This window comes from Ictalurus punctatus, chromosome 10, assembly GCF_001660625.3.
Source record: "Ictalurus punctatus breed USDA103 chromosome 10, Coco_2.0, whole genome shotgun sequence".
NCBI classification, from domain to species: domain Eukaryota; kingdom Metazoa; phylum Chordata; class Actinopteri; order Siluriformes; family Ictaluridae; genus Ictalurus; species Ictalurus punctatus.
Window position 1 is genome coordinate 14,883,176 of NC_030425.2, and position 21,783 is coordinate 14,904,958.

General features: G+C 38.9%; 2 protein-coding genes across 5 annotated transcripts; one reads left to right on the top strand and one right to left on the bottom strand.

Moving 5' to 3' along the window:
- The first annotated feature begins 536 nt into the window (after positions 1-536).
- Positions 537-3,590, top strand: LOC108271251 (kelch-like protein 24). The gene is made up of 3 exons (XM_017478695.2): positions 537-1,624; positions 1,903-2,311; positions 2,576-3,590. Exons 1-3 carry the CDS (start codon positions 667-669, stop codon positions 2,880-2,882), a joined length of 1,674 nt encoding a protein of 557 aa, XP_017334184.1. The 5' UTR covers positions 537-666; the 3' UTR covers positions 2,883-3,590.
- Positions 2,928-19,746, bottom strand: cers4a (ceramide synthase 4a). Of its 4 annotated transcripts, XM_017478691.3 has the most exons (12): positions 17,233-17,724; positions 16,651-16,866; positions 16,320-16,498; positions 15,408-15,525; positions 13,065-13,183; positions 12,873-12,930; positions 12,501-12,551; positions 11,856-11,948; positions 9,214-9,342; positions 7,464-7,570; positions 5,416-5,572; positions 2,928-5,328 (listed from the first exon to the last, which is right to left on the bottom strand). In XM_017478691.3, exons 2-12 carry the CDS (start codon positions 16,651-16,653, stop codon positions 5,128-5,130), a joined length of 1,215 nt encoding a protein of 404 aa, XP_017334180.1. In that variant the 5' UTR covers positions 16,654-16,866; positions 17,233-17,724; the 3' UTR covers positions 2,928-5,127. The 4 variants fall into 4 exon arrangements, with proteins under 4 accessions (XP_017334180.1, XP_017334183.1, XP_017334182.1 ...); XM_017478694.3 differs by lacking the exons at positions 16,651-16,866; positions 17,233-17,724 and adding an exon at positions 19,597-19,746; XM_017478693.3 differs by lacking the exons at positions 16,651-16,866; positions 17,233-17,724 and adding an exon at positions 17,823-18,594.
- Between the last annotated feature and the right edge of the window lie 2,037 nt (positions 19,747-21,783).

The following is a 21,783-nucleotide window of genomic DNA, read 5'->3' on the forward strand; positions in this document are numbered from 1 at the left end:
CATTCCCTCTGTTTTTTTTTCCATCAACATACTACTAGCTTTTATATATTTATGTCACTTTATATATTGTTGCTTTCAGCACTATACATTTCATTTTAAAACTTATATATTTCCCTTTTGCCTGTAGTTTAGCTAGCTGGTTCAATAAAATTAAATTAGTACAAATTTTAAAAAGCTGCGAGTACTCTGTGTAGTTAAGGCTTTATTGTGAATTGTTTAATTTAAAAAAAAAATGTATATCACAAATACCTTAATCCCTTTTATTTATATTTTAATAATCATGAAGCATACTTTACAGGAAAATATTGTTTAGCATTTTTTGGAACAGTTGAGATGAATGCCACGAGTTCCAGAGAGTTAAAAAAAAAAAAAAAATACCCATGTTGCACATACTGTTTTAGCTGTTACATTTTCTTTGGATTTATGTGTTAAAGTGACACTTATCCTGACATCTCTGGAACATGCCAGACATGCATATACAAATAAGCAGCATGCTTTTAACCATTGGGTTATCACATTGCAGTGTTTGTGGCTATATTTAGCCCCTGTTTTTCTCTTGCATGCTTACCCCATCCCCAGTGTCAGTGATCATCTAGGAGAGGTTATAAATATTACGGAGAACAGGAGTACCCCAAGCAACAAGTTTACGAGTGTTAGCTCAGAGACATGGCTTGTGAAAAGCAAGTGGTAGAGAGCAAATGTCCAGGTCCAGGGACCGATGACAAAGAGCTCCATGAAGAGGTCCAAGAGGATAGTGAAGATTTGATGCCAGATGTTGTGCTTCAAGTGGAGACTGAATCCTTCTTTGTAAACCGTAAGCGACTGGCCCAAGTGAGTCCATACTTCCAAGCACTGTTCTTTGGCGGAGGTCGAGAGAGCAGCAAGCGGCACATTGAAATCAAAGGTGTAGGTTTGGACCCTTTCCGCAGTCTTATGGAGTACACTCAGAACCTCAGATTACATCTTGACAGGAAGAACGTCCTGGGAGTTCTTGAGACTGCAAATTTCCTTCAGCTGGAAAAAGCCAGGCTTCTATGCTGCAAGTTCCTGGAGAGAGAGTTACACCTGAGCAACTGTTTAGGCATGATGGCCTATGCATGGCAGCTAGGCTGTCTGGAGCTTTATGCTGCTGCACGAGAAGTGGTTCTCACCCACCTACCAGCTATAGTTTCTGAGGAGGACTTTATGCACCTCTCCAAGGAGACCATTGCCGACCTCCTTGCTAGTGATGACCTTTTTGTTCCACGGGAAGACTTGGCCTTTGAGGTTACTTTGCGCTGGGCGACATATGACCCTAGTCGTGAGGATGACTTCCTGGAGCTGGCAGGGCTGGTTAGACCTGAGAGCTTGAGTCTGCCATACATCACAGATCTCCTGACCAAGATGAAAAGTTCTGACCCTCGTGCCAAGCTCATCTGCAAACTGAACAATCATATCCCCACCAGCTGGACCATGGGCAGATCAATGCCCAGAACTCGGTCAAGAGAGATGCTGTTTGTGCTTGGTGGACCACATGAACAGGGCCAGCAGTCTTTTTACCAGTTCAACCCACGCAGTGGAAGGTGGCAGTCTTTGCCACCTTTACAGAGGAAGTGCTTAACACAGTACTCAGTAGCAGCAGTAGGTAACAAATCTTTTTTTTACCACTCACTGTATATCTGGCATGACATCATCACTCCTTTGGATCTTTGGTTTTATATGAAAAGTTGTTCAGTCCACTAAGGCCCAACCCTGCTCCAGGAGATCAACACTCTTGTTACATTAAGTTGCAACCTATTCTAACATCTCTATATTTTGCTTAACTGGATCAAGTACATTTCCAGGGGCAGGATTGGACTCTGTTTCATAAAACATCTTAGCTCTCGCTGTCTCAGATTGACCAACACCATCAACTTCTTCAAGGTAACAACGTGGTGGTGACTGGTGGCTACTTCCGGGAGGTTCTGTGGTACAGTGTGGACTGGGTTCGGATTTATGAGTGCAGCAACGAGCGCTGGGTGGATGGTCCAGCATTGCAGAAATCCAGGCACAGCCACTGTTCAGTGGCACTTGAATTCCAGGTCTTTGTGCTGGGAGGCAGCATGGATGAGGGGCTTGCACCTGATGTGGAGAGGCTAGTGCTGGGAGCAGACTGCTGGAACAGTGTTAGTCCCATGATACGAGTAGTAGAAAGAGCAGCTGCGGTTGCTATGGGCTCCTGTATCTATGTGGCTTGTGGTTTGGATGAAAACGGAGAGGTATACAGTGGAATTCAGAGGTATAAGACCGAGGTTGACCAGTGGGATGTAGTATCCTATTCTCCATTTCCACGGTACGGAAACAAAATTGTAGTATTTTGTTAACAACTAATCTACAACATATGCCACTGACAGCTAATAGAAATATACAGATGTTACCAAGCTGCTTTGGCAAATGAGCTTAATGAAAAAAAAAAAAAAAAGCCATATTCTATTCAATTCCTTGCACCACCGAGATTTTTAAAAAAATTATACCTTATTCATATCAGTCAATTATTTGTGCACATGGATACAATATTACTGTGGTGTTTCTTTTGCTTCTTCTCATCCATCCCTAGTTATGACCTTCTCGCCACTGAGCTCAATGGTGCCATCTATCTGCTTGGAGGTAAGGCGCTGCGGCTGGATGTTGATACTGACGAGTGGACTGTTCTGGAAGAGGAATTTCTAGACAGAAAGTTCTTCACTGGCTGTTCTACTGTGAATGGACAAATCTACTTGATTAGTGAGAGAAAGATTAACAAAGTTTCTACAAACATGGTACTCTTGGACCTGTACACTGACACTTGCATAGAAATGAATGATGCAATACCATGCCCTGTCCCCATACGAGGTTGTGTCACGGTCCGCTTGATGGACAGATGAATCAGATCATGAATCAGATTGTAAATTGGTACATTAATAGCAATACCATGCTGCATCCTTCATCAGTCATTTTACAGTTTTTGTTATACATAATTTCTTTCAGATGCATGATTAAACAATACCACAAACTTTTTCAATTGCAATTAAAAAAAAAAATAGAGAGTCAGATCCTATCAATTAGGAAAAAGGAGTGGTTGTTTTAGCACTTTTGTATTGATTTATTTATGTTAAAGTAAATAAAGAGAATACACCTGGAGCTTGTATAACAACCGGGTGTGGCATATCACCACTATAGCCATGCATTTTCCCTCACAGACTTACCAATAAATGCCTCGTCTGGTATCACTGCAACATAAATGACAACAAACATGGGGCTTCAACTACACAGTGAAGTAACTGAGATTATTTATACAGAAAGAAATTACAAGTCAGTTACGAACAAGGACCAGGACCAGCTCCATAGCGTATTCCTATTGTTAGGTCATTAAAGGCAAAACTGACCCCAGACCAGCATTGTACTCTTAAGATATTTCATAAGTACAAGGCCCTGCAGATAGTGGCTCACAAGCAGAAGGTTCAGTATTAACAACAGTGCAAATAACAGACAAGCTAAGTAAGCACCTGCAATAGAATGGCCACATGCCTATTGGATAGCACAATACAAACCACTTCCTCTTTAATGTGCTTCAAGCAAATTAAACTCAGGGGGCCATGTGACCAGAGTCATACCAATACTTTTCAGAATAAAATGGCTCTGGGTAAGGTGATTTTAGAGCTATACATCAGTATTCAAGGCATTGTTCAGTATTCAATCGCAACAGTCACTGTTGCTAGCCTTGTTAATATTTTTGTCCAAACTATACTGTTAATGATTGAGGTAAGGGCACATACTAAACTATGCTTTAAATATTGGTATGGATTATTTGTTCCCATCAGCTCCTGAACTGTTTCCAAAGCCAATCTGTTTTAAAGAAGCAAAATGAGCAGTCCCGTCCGAATTATCAGACAATGCTATTATTCCTAGTATTCGTAATAATAAGATAACCAAATGTTTAAGAGCAAACACACTGCTCAGATCATATGGACACAACAAGGACTCTTTTGGTCTTGTAAGGCAAGCTGAGTTGCAGATACTGCAGAAAGAGCTGAGCAAGCAGGTCCGCATAATGCAAAGCACTAAGATCTCATGAATCAATAAATCATGAAAGGCATCTATCATAGAGAGAAGTTGCCAAGTCAAGAAGGTCAGTGCTGAGTCCATCACTAAGCACGGATGAGTCTTCTCAAGTAAAAGAAAAAAGTATGAACATATGAATATGTAGAAAAACATTGGTGATGATTCAGATTTAAGAAGGTAAACCCAGTGCCATTTTGGGATTTCTAGTGTGAAAATTCAACAGTGCAAAGAATGAAATACTGGGATCCCTCTGTTAGAAAAAGCTACCTAAATGTTATCTGTCTTTTCTACATTATAATACTGAATAACTTCATTAGAAACATACGATTAAACAACATTTAAGTTTATATGCAAACGTTTTCTGAGCTACGCCTAAATTGTAGGGTTCTTTTTGTTTGTACTTTTTTAAAAATGCCATTATTTCTTGCTAGGAATGTAATGCATTCCATATGCTGGATTTATTTCACAATTAACACTCCCTTTAAGAATACTCTCTATAATAGAGAGTAATACCAACACACTTAGAATATTTAAGTGAATACTCCTTTTTTTTTTTTTTACACTAAATCTTTTGCAAGTGGTGTTAGTACCATGGATGAGACCATGGAGGAGTATTTTGAAGTTCCTTTACTGAAAAAAAGAGTGGATGAATGTTTGCTCCAGTTTTCCATTAAACTGTCTGCCTCATCCTAAAACCTATACTGTGTAAAGGCTGTAGTGTTTAATTCACATCATAAATTCACACATTTTCAATATATTAAAACAATTGCACAAACCCAAAAAGGGTTTGATTCTTTTCTTAGTACAGGGAAAAGTGTCAAACTGATGAATGTGTTAAATGCAATATAGATGTAATGGATAGAGATTAGATTCAAAAGACTTGGAGTATCCCTTTAAAACACAGTAAAGACTGCTGCTGTGTACCTTTCATGAGAAATAAACAGATTTCAAGAATACCTGAAATTCCTATCTTATACTGTTAAAACAGTGCATAAAAATGCTCTTATGTGTATTTTTTATGTAAGGATGGCTTGTAATAAATATTAACAGTGAAGTGGAGGAGGAATACTATCTGGCTTTTGGCAGTCTGCTGTTCATGTTTCTCCTCTGATGGGTCAGGTTGTTGAGGACACAGTTGTCAGCCAGTGAGCCGAGCTTGGAGTTGAGGGTTCCCTTGCTCTGCTCCCAGCAACACTCTCCCTCCATGCCACTGTCCTCTCCCTCCTCTTCTACATCGCTCTCGTCATCGCTCCGCTCGTCCTTCTCCACCTGAGCGTAGTACAAAATGTTATGAACTCAGTGGTACTAATATTGCCTGCTACATTTATAACAACAGCTTTTGGTAATATTCCATACTTTGCCCAAGAAGATGAATTTGTAGAGCATCCGCAGAATGAGATAAGCCCAGAAAATGTGCAGTGCCTGCAGCACCAGCAGGAGGCCATTGAAGAGGTAATAACCAGGGAATGGCTTGAAGAAATCCAATGACTCCACGAATGTTGAGTAAAGCACCCTAGTGGGCAAAGAGAAAAGATTAGTCCAGTAAAATGAACTAAGAACCAAATCCTACTCTCGAGTCCAGTCCCTCAAGTCTCACCTTCACACTAGCAAGCAACAAGTCACTCATGTCAATCATAGTTTGTCTCTTGTGGACATGTGGCCCCCGGTAATGTCGCTTGTGGGCATGCACTGTACAGCGTTTTTTTTATTTTTATTTTTTTTAGTTCCAATGACAAACAGAAGTAAAGCCTACACCACACTATATGATTTGTAAACATCACTTGTTTAAAATATAATTAAGTTTGAATTACACGTAAACTACTAGGCATCGTAGTAGCTTTCTTGGTCGATTAGCAAAACAAGCTAACTGTACTAGCTGTCTACACCAGAGGCAGCAACAATCTCTGCTACTTCCTTCCAAGCTTTATTTTGCTTTGTCATGTCTGTATACCCATTTAATTAGAGGTTCCATATGACAGGAAAAGATTAACAACTGTTCACTCTTCAATTTTTCCTCATTAAACAGTAAATGGGAACTGCAGGTATGAACTAAAGTTGTGAGTGGGGAAGTGAAGAAGTGTCGTACCACAAGCTCCAGAGGACTGGTCAGAGGAATTATATGAGCCAGTTGTTCGGATTTGTCACTTTACTGTATCATACCTAATTTGCATGGAATTGAAAAAAAAAAATTCAAACGTTGCTTGTCGTGCTGTCTCTCGCTGCTGTTTCTGAAATCACGGCACTCACAAATGTTGCTTGTTGCTTGTTAGTGTGAACAAAGGGTTACCTTTGCTCTCATATCTCATCATATCTCAGATCTGTAAACTACTTCTCAAGCTAAATTGAAATCAAATCCTTAATGGAGCCTCACTAATTTATTAAATTATCTCTAAGATTATGGCTGCCTTAATGACACGTGTGGTCTTTATTTTATGATAAACAACGAATCATTTTCATATCATATTTCTACATCAGAGCATGTGAAATTCATGCAAGTCCAAGTCCAGTTAGTTGCAGTACTGGACTTTATATCACAGGTATGTACTGTACATGCTAGATTTGTGCCAGTTAGGCTCAGTTATATGTAACAGAGGAACAAATGCACCCTGTTACATCATGGATTGAGGCAGGGCTACAGATACAGCAAGAGAAGCATAAACCCTGGTTTGTAAAGTTGGACATAATACATCGGAGAAGTAATTTGTCAGTCCGTACAGGATTTCGCTGAGGTTTTTTGTGATTGTTGTGGTCAAAAATGCTTGATTTTACTTCGGTTTTTTTCAAAATTTGCGATGCAACTTTTTTGTGTTTTTTGTGGGGGTTTTTTGTGGAAAACTACTTGAATTGGCAAAACTGCAATTGCACAAAATTCTTTGCATGGTTTTTCGTAGTGATGTTTGTTGGTAAATGTGACCTTTTAGCTGTACTCACGTTTGACGCATGTGAATCGAAGAGGGCTTTGGCTGAATGCATGTCACATGACGTGTCTTGGCTCAAATCTGCAGAAATTCTGTGGTAATTTAGAAAAATTGCAAGCTCCTCCACATATTGTGGAGTTTGCTTGATTTTGCGTTAATTTCTGCAATTGCAAAATACCAAAATCCTGGAGGGACTGATTTGTATTAATAACCTAAAGCTGTGATTTGGATTTACAACTCAGTTCCTTCGCCTTTTTAAAAATTGTTTTAGCTATTTGCAGTCAAAAATGCGGTAACATGGCATTGTGAAAAATGCAAATAATAGAAATCAGTACAAAGTCGCAGCACCAAAAACGTTCATTCATCAAAATGATCAGTTCTAAAAAATAACAGACTGTATCTTCTGAAAGAGACAAAAGTCTTCTCATTATTTTTTTCACAGACTGAAAATGCCTCACAGATTTACAGTGATATTGGCACATTTACCTGCATGGAAAGACAATAAGGCGAGTTCCCAGGAAAACCACAGCAAAAACAACAAAGAGGCTGTCGCATGTCTTCTTCCAGCCAGCGTAGTTAAACATCTTAGCAGACTGTGAACATAACAGAAAAAAGAAAAAGATTTGAAATGACTCCAAATTTCCAATAAATTAAAATGTTTTTTTTTAAATAATAAAAACTAACATAGCAATTAAAAAGTGTATACAACATCAACATAGTTAAATTGGAGTAGTTAGAATGGAGGAAAAACCTTTAAAAACATTACCAGGCTTTTTAGGCTTAATTAACTGTCACAGAAAACACTTAGATGTTACCATGATTGTAATCACCAGGGAGATTTTTAAAAAGATTATCACAGGCAGGTGGTACATCCTGAAAAGATAAAATCACTACAAGTGAATTTACAAGGAGGGCTGAGGATAACCTATCAAGTAAAAAAAACACCAACCCAGAAAGCCTAGCCTACTGTGATAATTGGGTAGGTTGCTCAAGACTCTTGTGTTGTTGTATTTAGGTCTGCCTGAGTGGTGTAGCAGGCTGAGGGTCTTGGACAGAGGGCTGTTAATCAAGGTTACTCATTAAAATATTAGACTACACATCAGATCTGTCCGATCATCAAGTTTATCTGGTGCCTGAACATTGTTCTATCATACCCTCATTAGACCACAGTGCTTTTGAATTCTTGGCAGTGATTAATTTTCTAACAGCAGCTCTGACAGTAGTGCCAGCTGTAATTCATATGATAGGTTTATATTAATGTGCTCATTCTCATATGTTATCATTTCTACAATAAAAGCTACAGTTACTACACTGCAGTACAGGGAAGACAATGAATAATCTACATATGTAATCTACATACTTCATAGCTATACATTTTATGAAGAGATTAAAATATGTTGTTATTTAACAAATGTATAATGTAAAAAATGTATTTTGTATAATATGACATGTATAATTGTTGACATGGGAGACGTTTTCTGTAAGCTGATGTTAATTTAACATTTCTGGAAGGAGTCTTCTGAGAATGTCTTCAGGACAGAGAAGAGATACAAATGCATCTGGTGAAGGAACAACTGTTTATAGCTGCTATGACGTGAGAGAATAACAGGACCTAACCTGTAACTAGAAATGGTTAAAAAGCACAATGTGTCGTTCATTAATAAATTCAAATTGTAATTATTTGCAAACTGCTGTGGTATAAGAAGAATTAAACCTGTTGGGATGTGCTGTTATAAGAAATGAGTCCACTTCAGGGTGGTAGCAGTAACTACACTTTGTGTCCAGCATGCCTAGTCCTGTTGTATTCCTCGCTTAATCCTTTAAATACATTTTTATTCCTGCTGAAATATTACACTGAGGTTCTTTATATTTTAGATTATGGACAGTTCCCCTGCAAAAATAATATCATCGTTGTTAGTGGTGAGGGGATCATTTTTACGCAAGTGTTACACAAGATCAGGACTGATAACAATAGTCTGGTAAAGCACAAGCAGACATCATAAATTATTCATACATTGTACTACATATAGTGGTCCTAAATACCAACATTAACCTCATTAGAAGGTAATTCAGGTTCCCTGTGGCTTACAGTAAGAGTAGTTTAAACAGGCTGAAATTTCTGCCAACTGCACATAGTTCAAATTTAGATACTATATCTGTCATGGGAAGAGAATTTGGTAAAGCAGGTTTTGGAAGAAACAGTCACAAGGAGCGACCAGAATGTAACGTGGAGTACCTCCAACAGGAAGTCGGATGAGTCGTGCAGCAGCATCACAACTGTTCCAACCCGTACAAAGTTGGCGCAGTAGGAGAAACTAATCAGTGAGATGGTCGCAATGTGATGGATGATCTGCTCCTTGAAGTCCTGCAGGCATCAGACATGAAATTAAGCTGTAGCTCATGTGGTAATGGGTTCAATCATAGCTGACAACTTTAGCAACCTATATAAGCATTATTACATTTTTTTTTAAAAGAAACACGAAACAACTATATAATAAAAGTAATCTTACAGGTAAATAGTTTCATTTAATGTAGATAATAGCTTTTTTCCAGTGTTCTCTTTTTCTGTGGCTCTTTTAACTGTGTCTGAATCTCAAATACTATTACATTTGTGGATATAGTGCACTACATAGGCTCAATGCTACTATGCTATATCTAGTATGCATATGTAGTGAATACAAATATATTTGGGATTGAGCCTGTGTATTAACAAGTATTAAATAAAATTGGTGATGCTACTACTATTGTCTAAATAACTCCCCAACTGCCATATTTCTAATTAATATGTCAGTAGTTACAAAAAAACTTGCCATATAAGCTTAATCTCTAGTCTATATGACTCTATAAGCCTATACGATACATCGCAATACACTTAAAGAGGCCAGTTAAGTTTAGATGAGATACAATGCAATATGACAACAAAGTGATTAACTACTGTGCAGATGTCTTGGTTTTAATTCCCTACCATTCCCTGCCCTGAGCCTGCCCTGCCCCCATTTAGTACAAATCAGAGGCGTACAGTATCTCACAAAAGTGAGTACACCCCTCACATTTTTGTAAATATTTGATTATATCTTTTCATGTGACAACACTGAAGAAATGACACTTTGCTACAATGTAAAGTAGTGAGTGTACAGCTTGTATAACAGTGTAAATTTGCTGTCCCCTCAAAATAACTCAAAACACAGCCATTAATGTCTAAACCGCTGGCAACAAAAGTGAGTACACCCCTAAGTGAAAATGTCCAAATTGGGCCCAAAGTGTCAATATTTTGTGTGGCCACCATTATCTTCCAGCACTGCCTTAACCCTCTTGGGCATGGGGTTCACCAGAGCTTCACAGGCTGCCACTGGAGTCCTCTTCCAATCCTCCATGAAGACATCACGGAGCTGGTGGATGTTAGAGACCTTGTGCTCCTCCACCTTCCATTTGAGGATGCCCCACAGATGCTCAATGGAGTTTAGTTCTGGAGACATGCTTGGCCAGTCCATCACCTTCACCCTCAGCTTCTTTAACAATGTGATCATGCTGGAATATTGCCCTGCAGCCCAGTCTCCGAAGGGAGGGGATCATGCTCTGCTTCAGTATGTCACAGTACATGTTGGCATTCATGGTTCGCTCAACGAACTGTAGCTCCCCAGTGCCGGCAGCACTCATGCAGCCCCAGACCATGACACTCCCACCACCATGCTTGACTGTAGGCAAGACACACTTGTCTTTGTACTCCTCACCTGGTTGCCACCACACACGCTTGACACCATCTGAACCAAATAAGTTTATTCTGGTCTCCTCAGACCACAGGACATGGTTCCAGTAATCCATGTCCTTAGTCTGCTTGTCTTCAGCAAACTGTTTGCGGGCTTTCTTGTGCATCATCTTTAGAAGAGGCTTCCTTCTGGGACGACAGCCATGCAGACCAATTTGATGCAGTGTGTGGCGTATGGTCTGAGCTCTGACAGGCTGAAACCCCAACCCTTCAATCTCTGCAGCAATGCTTGCAGCACTCATATGTCTATTTCCCAAAGACAACCTCTGGATATGACGCTGAGCACGTGCACTCAACTTCTTTGGTCGACCATGGCGAGGCCTGTTCTGAGTGGAACCTGTCCTGTTAAACCGCTGTATGGTCTTGGCCACCGTGCTGCAGCTCAGTGTCAGGGTCTTGGCAATCTTCTTATAGCCTAGCCATCTTTATTTGGAGCAAAAATTCTTTTTTCAGATCCTCAGAGAGTTCTTTCCCCTGAGGTGCCATGTTGAACTTCCAGTGACCAGTATGAGGGAGTGTGAGAGCGATGACACCAAATTTAACACATCTGCTCCCCATTCACACCTGAGACCTTGTAACACTAACAAGTCACATGACACCGGGGAGGGAAAATGGCTAATTCGGCCCAATTTGGACATTTTCAATTAGGGGTGTTCTCACTTTTGTTGCCAGCGGTTTAGACATTAATGGCTGTGTGTTGAGTTATTTTGAGGGGACAGCAAATTTACACTGTTACACAAGCTGTACACTCACTACTTTACATTGTAGCAAAGTGTCATTTCTTCATTGTTGTCACAAGAAAAGATATAATCAAATATTTACAAAAATGTGAGGGGTGTACTCAATTTTGTGAGATACTGTACAAGACCACCTTATCAATGGGCCAGTCTCAGTGAAGGAGGTTTGGCTTCCATGTCTGTCAGTACTGATTAAGGTTGTCTGGCATCTGTCTCTGTAAGTAACAGTGACACACCACCTTCACTGTAACCGACCGGCACAGAGACCACGCCTCTTTCACTGTTTTCCTTGTATTAGACATCAGATGTCTGTTGTCAGTGTCAGCTTAAAAATCCTAATAAAAATCTGATCAACTGATACACCACTGATCTCACTTTGCGTTTGACATCCACAGAGACACACAGCAGCAACGACCAGTAGAAGCTGAGCTCCAGAATGTAGTACCAGTAGTGCGAATCAGCCACAGGCTACAATGAGGCACAAACAGAAGGGGAGAGACAGAGGAAGAAATAAAAAATGAATGACGCATGAACAACACAATGTGTATATTCACCTGTTCAGCTCTTTACAATACTCTCTTTTCTATTGTTTTACATTCTGAATCCTCCATATTTCTAATTCTGCTACCAGTTTAGGACTGTGCAAACTGCATGCCTAAATCATCAAACACACTTAAATCTGCTATATTGTTTTGGATCTCACACACACTTCACACACATGCTTCTGTTGTTTCTCTATCCCTAAAGATGGACAAAATGTGAAAAAGGTGTAGCCAGAAACACATTTTTCTGCAAAACCTGTGCTTGCATACCGAATGATATCTCCTGAGCTAAGTCTATAAGATTTTATTTTGCAGTTTGCACAGTGCAAAACTGCTAGATATAAATACCCCACTCCTTTTTATGATCTGATTTCCATGTGCTGCTTTAGAGAAAGCAAAAAAGCAAAGCTGTGCCTTTCTCATTTAATTTCTCAGCACATACCAACAACACAAAAGACGAAATGCAAAGACCACTCACTTGTTTGGGGTATCCACGCCAGCACTCGCGGTAGTGCCAAAACCAGGCTGTCTGTGTGGGAGAGAAGAAAACAATTTACACTTAGTCCCTTAGCAGAACTAATTTAGCGGTTACACAGCCATGAAGGTGAATTCTTATGCAGTCACCATTTTTTGCATTAAAAAAAAATTTGTTCTTCAATATTATGGGCTCTTGTGTTTATTAATTATGGGCTATTTATCTTCTATTTAAACTATTCACAAGATTACATGTTTAGGTACATTGGCAGCTGAGAAAAAGCACTGAAGCATGGTGCTGGTAGCATCATAGACTGTAATGTGGCTAATTAAATTTCCCAGAGAGAAAAAAAAGGTGATGGATCTGACATCTCACATCAATCAAGAAGGTGAGTCCTGCCGTGAATGCGATGAGGTAGAAAACAAACCTCCACCTGCAAATAGAGACAGAGACAGATTGTTTGAAATATATCACCATTGCTCTCTTCCTCATTTTCATTCATCATTCGCATGAGTCAACCCAACTTAACAACCATGATAAATGTGTGAAGAGGCTAAATTTGCTCACGAAGCTTCGCAGAACTTCTTGGTATTGCTCGGCTTGTCCTGGTTGCGGCGAAGCCTGAGCCAATTCTGAATCTGACGCATTGTGAGTCCACAATGCTTCTCCAGGCCCATGAGCTCGCTCTGAATGGAGGAAAATGGCACTGTTACTTTACAGCAATCAAGCTAATGTACTTTTTGATGGGTAATAATGCATGAAACCTGTATTAACACTGAATCAGAGTTATGCAATGGCCTGTAGCATTGTGGGCCATAAATTCTCAATTCTGATTGGTCAGAAGCTGTTGATTAATTTTCTTAAACAGCAGCTCTCAGGGTAGTTCTGGCTACAAGACATTTCTCTAGGCATTTGCATAGCAGAGGCACACATAATTTAAGCCTAAAAATACATTTTTAAAGTAATGTTTTAAAGAAAACTGTAGAATCATTGTCAAGTTGATATGGTAAAGAATTTGGCAGGAAGGATGAACAATGGGATGTAAGAAGACTCCAGTGTTAGAACTTTTTAAGTGAAATGGGAAGCTGCTCATGTAAACTAAACTTCATGGTGTAGGGGAAGTCTGCAGGGCAAACACCTTTGTGCTTTGTGGGGATTCAGTGACATGACAAGCTGCATTTTTTTTTGTCTCATTAACTTAAAAAAATAAAAGCTGGTAAGGAAATGACTGTTAATAGCTGTTACAATGTAGATGATAACTGGGGCAATTTTTTCTGCCAATTTTACAACATTAAATGTAACTACAAATGGATTTTAAAAATTGTGATGCATTGTTCTTAATGCGATTAAATCTGTTAGAAATATAAATGTGCAAATTGTTGCCATATTGCTGTGGTAGAAGACACTCCAGAGTGGCTGTACATCACTCTGTTGTTGATTATATTTCCAATAGAAGGCAAGTTTTATTGCTTGCTAATATGTGCTTTAAAGGTCATGCAAGGAAGAATCTGACAGTGTCAAATATGGACTAAAATGACAAACTGCTTTGTTCAGCATTGAGCATTTGATCCATGAGCAAACAGAAAATGAAAATGTGAGGTTTGCAAATAAGCAACAAGGCTTATTAGCAGAACGAAGAATCCTTTATCGCAGAGCACACTTTAGTCAAATGAAAAAAAAAGGTCTCACTACAGTCCTGTTTTAGGAATAGCTGATGAATTATGCAAGGTGGCGTTTGAGTGACACAAACTAACAAATCACACAGAAAGTCTCTACAATCTTGCACATGAAGGTGGGCAAGTTATGCCTTGTTGTAACTTGTGGGCAAGTTGCACTACTGGTACTACGTTCTGGATGCAACCTTTCCTGGGAATTTATGAGAGTTTTACAGCAGAATTCATATTGAAATTGGGTGTAAATACAAATGAAAGTGACAGCCACTTCTCTCACAGCCACCCAGTTATTTTGAAAGGTGTATCTGTATAATCGAAGTGATTTTAGATGGTTTTGTAATTTCAGCATGATTTGTACATTTATTTGGTAAAATAAACTCTTATTGCAACATTTTATGAAATTGTTTAAGTAGAAGTGCTTTGAGCCATACAATGTCTTTCAAGGGGACTGCATGATTTGTAACATTAGCCTTATAGAATTAGTGCAAACTGAAAAAGCACACTTTTGTCACCAATCATGTTTAATGCGCTTCATTTAATACATGTGGGCTGAGAGCTATATTGTGTATAGTTGTTTAAATTTTTTTTTTCCACAAATATTAGCTTTAATTTTGAAACTAGCTAAATTATTTTGCAGGATGTTGCTGGATAAGACTGAAGCACAGGGGTTTAAGTTACAATTATCATAGCACTGTACATTGCTCTAGCACAGTTATGAGACTGTTATGGAAATGTCAATTTCAAATTAGGTAAAATTTTAATAATATATTTTTTTAAACAAAAACTAAATTAATTAAAACATGATCATTACAACGTGATAGAAGATGACTCAGTTACTCATGAGTCCTGTCATGCGGTAAAAGTTCATTGTTCAATTTCCAAAGCAGGACACATTTTAAAAGTACAGCATGGAGTATTTAAACTATTACCACTTTGCACAATGTACAGCATAGCCCACATAGATACATTTAATACCTTATTCGAGATATATATATGTACAGTTGCAATCAAACTTATTCAATCCCCATTGAAAATCAGGTTTACTGTGACAATATTTACAGCTGTGTGCAATGAACAAATCAAACAAAAGCAACTGAAATAGTTAAACACGATGGATGCTTCAAGTTGTTTCCCCAAATTCAACTGAAAATGCAACTTATAATGATTTCTCCAGTTTCAAAATTATTCAACCCCCTGAATAGAATCCCTCACAACTACAACATTATTCTCCACTGACCTGCGTAAAGTGTTTTTTCCTCTGCATGTAAAAAGCCTCCAGCTTGGGGTTGGGTAGCACTCGGACCTGCACCCTGTCAAACACTCCCAGCTTCCTGCTTAGCGGCAGAGCCACCACCCTGAGAAAACAGACAGATTAGCATTAAAAGACTTAAACCTTTGCCACAGGTCAAATTAATGTCTCAGTGCCTCAACACACTGAGGCCTGACACTTTCTCCTCTACATCAGTACAGACATTTTTGCTTAAAACTGAAATGGCCTCAAAGTGCATCCTGTACACTGATTGACAAGGTGTGTATGTGTAATTCAAGAGGCTTGATTAGGTGAGAGTAGGCAATCGGAAGATCCGGTGATAAGGTTAGTTACAGGGAGAGCTCCAGTTTCAGGACTAAGGCAGGAACTGGACTGCTTGATTGTGGTCTAGCCAATTCGGTTAGCTAACTTCAGTAAAAAAAAAAAAATAAATAAAAAACCTGTATGTGGTTAACTAAAAGTGTTAAGCTAAAGAATGTTTTTCTTCTTGTAACCATTAAACGCTGTTTAAAATCACCCAAAACGTCATTACATGTTTTTAAGATCGAATCCCAGCTTGCTTTGAGCAACTACATTAATGTATAGTGATACTAGGACTGCATTTACACTTGCCTATTTCATTGCTCCTGTATATGGATTGTATCCTGATAGGATTTCAACCACATGCATTTACACATGTAGCCAAATACATCTCCAGTCGGCTGGACTGAAATCCAATGGCTGTACTGTGTGTTAATTTCCAAATCTTCCAAGAACACAAATACTGTTGTCAGGTTTCAGTTGTATTTTCAAAAAAATGTTGTTGTTTTTATTTTGACAATCAATGTTTCACTTCCTAAATGCATCTGCATAAACACCTCCATACCAGTAACAACTGACCTTTCGAAAGCAAAGCGGACAGCAATGAACCCCAGTGCCAGAGGAAGAGCGACAAGCAGGTCGCAGGGAAGAGGCTGGTGATTGCCCCCCGTTGTGCCGTTGTCAATGTCGTGCCATGTAATAGTTGGAGGAAGCCAGAACTCCTGCGACCACAACCACTGATTCAACAGCTTCTCCATCTTACAAACAGATAGGAGACAAAAAGACTTGTTAGAGGAACAATTATTTTAAGACCAGCACAGTGCCACAGTGTCTAGTGTTGTGGCTTCAAATGCTTCAGGGTGCCTGTTTCAATCCTAAGCTCGGTTTATTTTTGGAACAGGGGTTTTACCATGTTCTCCCCGTGTCCATGTGGGTTTCCTCAGTGTACTCCTGTTTCCTCACGCCTCCCAAAAACATGGCATTAGATGGACTGATGATTTCAAACTGCCCCAAGGAATTAGTGTGTGCGTGTGTGTGTGTGTGTTGCCCTGTAATGGACTGACATCCAGGGTGAAATGTCCTATCTTGTCAGTGTCTCCTACCCCTGACAGGGATAAAGCTGTCACTGAAGATGAATGAATGAATTATTTACTGGACATAGTAATGAGTAATAATAATAATATCATTAAAAGAGACATAATCTAAAGAAAAAATAGAGACTTGTGTAACAGCTCAGTTTTTGCTGGTAGAGCAGGTCAAAGCCATGACGTCAGCACCAGCCTGCGAGTTTTAACCCTCGCAGCTCGTGTACATCATAGCAACAGCATTTAACATCCCATTTTATAAAATATAGGTAATAAATATGGACAAACCATATTCAGGGGGAATGTAATCCCTGAATAACATGAACATCTTGCTGAATTCAGTCAATACCAATGGCCTGTTATTATCTACTATAGATAACAGAACGATTATTTTTTAATTCCATTACCTGTCCACGGTTCGATTATGGTGATGATGGAGTAAAACAGAGAAGTCTGAATTATTCACCGTTATCACCTTCTTCCTCTATAAACCTTTTATCCGTTACGTTCCAAGACTCTCATAATCGATTTAAAACAAATAAATAAATAACCGTCATTTTCTCTGGAACATTCGCGACCCACACGCGCGCGCCGACAGTCTTTCAGTTCCCGAATACACGAAATATATAATCTTAATGTTCAAAATAAAACCGAATAAAATGAGCAATATCCTGCGTTTGGGAGAGAGAGAGAGAGAGAGAGAGAGAGAGAGAGAGAGAGAGAGAGAGAGAGAGAGAGAGAACGAAATAAAGAGTGTTGGAGACGATGGAATTTCACCCCCTTTTCAGTTCATTAGCGTAAGGTGCAATTCTCGGTGCAGGTGATATTCTGCGCCATCTGCTGGCCAGTAATGGTGTAAACCCAAGTAACAAATTCTGACTTACATCGCAAGACATTTGAGGGACAGGCATGAGACGGGACAAGGGGTGAGCAGAGGTGGCCAGTGCCAGTCCAGCGTGAAGCATGGCCACCCCAGTAAAAAAACATCATCACTTACTTTCAGTAATGAATGCTGGTAAGGCAGAATATGCACAGAAACCCTGCACAGACAGTAACCCAGGATCAGGATCAAACAGGAGAATCTGGTGCTGTGATGAGGATGAGGATGCTGATGATTATTTTAGGGATGCACCGAATGTTCGGCAACCGAAATTATTCGGCCGAAAAAAAAGGACTTTCAGTGTTCGACCAAATAAGTGAAAAGCCCGAATAGATTTGACCAAATATTGACGTGTTTGATGACGCGACTAAATAGCCTAGCAACCAGAGTGAGACGCGCTAATATCACGACCTCCACTTCCGGCAGCGCTCGGAGAGGTGAGGGGGCGCGCGCATGCACGAGCTACGTACACGAGTTGTCATCGAGCGCATGCTCTTCGGATGTTGAACAACCGTGACATTGTTTACTCTGGAAACGTGCGTTTGATTTGTTTCTGTTACGTCGCAAGACGTAACGGAGTAGAGTATGGAAGCAGGTAAAGACGTATTTATTTAAGGCCAGGCAGACAAATCCAAATCGTAATCCAAAAAACGTAGTTAAGACAGGCAAAGGGTCGGGCGATCGGCAAACAGGCATAAACGGGGCAAAGCTGGAATCAGAGCCGGGGTCACAGAAAACAGGGTCAAAACACAAAACAACAAACATGAACTAGTACTATGGACTGGGAGCGGAAAACCCAGCGGGGACTAAATGAACTAATCTATAGTTTAAACTAACTAAATCTATCAAGGATCATAATATTAACAACGTATCTAGCTATACTATATCCACTTTAATACTCCGCGAGGTGTACAGGTATACAGGTGAGCGGTATATATCCCCAAAATAATCAGCCGAATAGAACCATTTTTTGCACTCTTGTCAATGCACTTTTTAATGCACTTTTTGTTGTAGGCTACAGAATTTTCCATTCTTTCAGCAGTCAGTTATAGGGCTAACATAGGCTATTCAAGGGGGGCTCAAAGATGACCACATCAAAATATTTGTATTTTACTAATTTATTTATTTAAAGTTATATTGTGCCTTGTTGGTAGCCTACGCCTGCTGGAATGAAAAAAAAAATGTTCAGTCTTAAATAAATATTTTGAAATTGTAGTTTTTGTAATGATTTTTTTTTTCTTCGAAAAGCAAGACAAAATTGTAAAAAGCACATTTTGACTATTTAATATATGGTGAAAAAATGGCAAAATAAATGGAAAAAACGCGAAAAAACGTGTTTGATATTCGGCCTTCGGCCAAGTTTTTCATTATATTCAGCTTCGGCCAAGAATTTTCATTTCAGTGCATCCCTAATTGTTATTATTATTATTATTATTATTAGTCAGTGTGGTTACCAATGACACGAAACACTTGCTAAAGCCCCAAATCCTCTCTCATTATGGCACCGCAACACACTGATTAATCTCAGACTTTACACCAGAAATCAGTCACCAATACAAGATTACAAAATCAAAGAATTGGCATTCAAACAGCTCAAAAGCTCGCCAAGTACAACAGACCTGTCTCCAAAGGACAATACAATAAAACCCTACACAATATTAACAGACATTACATACAAACATTCTAATATCTTTTCATTTAATTGTACAGTAAAAGTACAGTACATTACCTTACATTAAATGAAAGTATATTAGAATTCAAATTTAAAACGTCAGGTGAGCTTACTGAGATAGCTAATTGCTAATTGTACAAAATAATCTCTGAAGCAGGTTAAACATCAGCTGCAGTCCTTGGTGTTGAGCTTGGCTATTATCTTAATGTATACACTCACAAATATGTACAAGGTAATCAGTGTAGATCTTCTCAATCCTCAAGATTCATCTTCAGAGGAATTCCAAGCATTTTATTGCTATATCACCTGACAGACTAAAGAAAAACTATTGTTCAAACATGGCAGTTTACCTGGCATTCTCGATACTGGTATGTTGGAGGTGACTCACCAGTAGGTGTATTGGTATTGTTTGCGAAAACCTGTTTCATGAGTTAAAGGAACACTTGGCAGAAATTGAAATGTAAGTTGCACAATGTTACACTGAGCTCAAATATAGTTGATCAGCCAGTATATCTTAGTTGTACAGAGTTTGTTTTTTCAAGTCTGCTAATGCAGTTAAAATATAAGGGAAGCCTATAGTGACAGGCTTAGCATCATGGAAACTAGCATGCCTAAATCCTCACACGCATAATTAAGCTAGTGCATTTCTAACATCACAGCTAGCAAACTCTACTTTCCCTTGTTGGTGAAGGGTGGTACCAGGAAGGGTAAATATGTTGTACATTTAGTTTTTGGACACCTGACCAGTCACACCCATTTGTGTTTTTTTAACATCCCAGATTTAGTGCTCCTTTGCTGTTATAATAATCTCTACTCTTCTAAGTAAGGCTTTCAACTAGAGTTGGGCACTGATGTTGGGTGAGGAGGCCTGGTGTGAAATCAGTGTTCCAGTTCATCCCAAAGGTGTTCATTGGGGTTGAGGTCAGGGCTCTGTGCAGGCCACTCAAATTCTTCCACTCCAGCCTTGGTAAACCATGTCAAAATGGACATGGTTGGCTGAGGTTTGTGCACAGCTGCAATATGCTTGGGCCCCTTAGTTCCAGATAAGTGAAATTGTAACGCTACAACATACAAAGACATTCTACACAAATGTGTGTGTCCAACTTTGTGGCAACAGTTTGGGGAAGAACCAGATATGAATGTGATGGTCAGGTGTCCACAAACTTTTGCCCTTTTTTTGCCCTTTTTGCCCTTAAGGACAAATGATGTAGCTTAAATTATTTTGAACGGTACAATACTTTAACATTTTCAGATTAAAAAAAAAAAAAAAAAAAACTTTGGTGGTATCACATGACATGAACACTGTTATGATATCTGCTGACTTTAGGAATAATTTCCTTTGGAATATTTTAAAGAGATTTTTCAAGATGCATCTGGTATTAAACCAAATTTATATCTGGGACCTAGTCCCACATACATGGTAGGGGGTTTGTCATTTTTGTATACTGAGCAAGTCATGTAACAAAAGCAATAAAGGCTCCAAGACTGCATTTGAAGTTCTCTTAAAGGACACACAGCTTGCAGCTTACACTTTCACCAGACCTCTGTATCTGTACTACAGTGTAAGGAGACAAGACGGGATTAAACACAAGCACAATGTCCCTGTAGATCTGTTACAGGGTAATAATGTAATTTACCATGCACTTTAATTAAATGATTTTTGCCCATAGTGACTAATTTGATGTTTTTTAATTTAAAATTTAGTTTTTTTTAGTATTGACTTACATTCTAATAAATTTTTTTTTTTAAAAAGCTGCTCCATGAACTATAAACTGCATGGGATATCTCTGGACATGTAGGCCACAGATGTTGTATTCATGTCAAATAGGAGTGAGTGAAATGACTGATTTGAAAACTGCTCACATCAACATCCTAGTAAGAATTTTGGGAGAAAAGAACCCAGATTTATCCAACTTGCTGTAGCATTAATTTAAAATATTAAAATAGTCGTGTTTAATACATATTTCACTTTATAATTATTTACAAACTGCTTTAGGTATGATAAAGCTTAGGAAATTATGTGCTAAGGCTTAACATGAACACATGCTAATGCTAGATAAATTTTGATAAGTACACCAACCAACAGAATTATTACAAAAGAATTCTCTTGTACTGACTTACTATTCTTGCATCATTCCTGTGTAGCAATATGATCCATTTTTTTTTCTAATGGGGGAAATTAGCTGTTATGGTAGCTACAGTAATCAGGCAGGGAACATAGTATATGCTAAGGATGGATTATGTTTGCTAACTACACCATCAGTATTCTTTTCTGTCCTGACTTATTTCCTGTTATTCTGTCATTGTTGCCTAGCAATGCTAGCAATAGATAATACTCGCATTACATTAACTACAGTCCAGACACAAGGGGGGATATTTCCTAGCATGTTAGCCACAAATTCTACA

What these genes read in the sequence shown, in the direction of transcription:
- LOC108271251 (XM_017478695.2), top strand. Translation starts at nt 667, where the DNA reads ATGGCTTGTGAAAAGCAAGTGGTAGAGAGCAAATGTCCAGGTCCAGGG. An exon ending in GTACTCAGTAGCAGCAGTAG is followed by an intron (nt 1,625 to 1,902) that starts GTAACAAATCTT and finishes AACTTCTTCAAG; the next exon opens with GTAACAACGTGGTGGTGACT. An exon ending in TCCTATTCTCCATTTCCACG is followed by an intron (nt 2,312 to 2,575) that starts GTACGGAAACAA and finishes ATCCATCCCTAG; the next exon opens with TTATGACCTTCTCGCCACTG.
- cers4a (XM_017478691.3), bottom strand. An exon ending in GGCGTGGATACCCCAAACAA is followed by an intron (nt 11,949 to 12,500) that starts GTGAGTGGTCTT and finishes GCCTCATTGTAG; the next exon opens with CCTGTGGCTGATTCGCACTA. An exon ending in CATCCGACTTCCTGTTGGAG is followed by an intron (nt 7,571 to 9,213) that starts GTACTCCACGTT and finishes TTATGTTCACAG; the next exon opens with TCTGCTAAGATGTTTAACTA.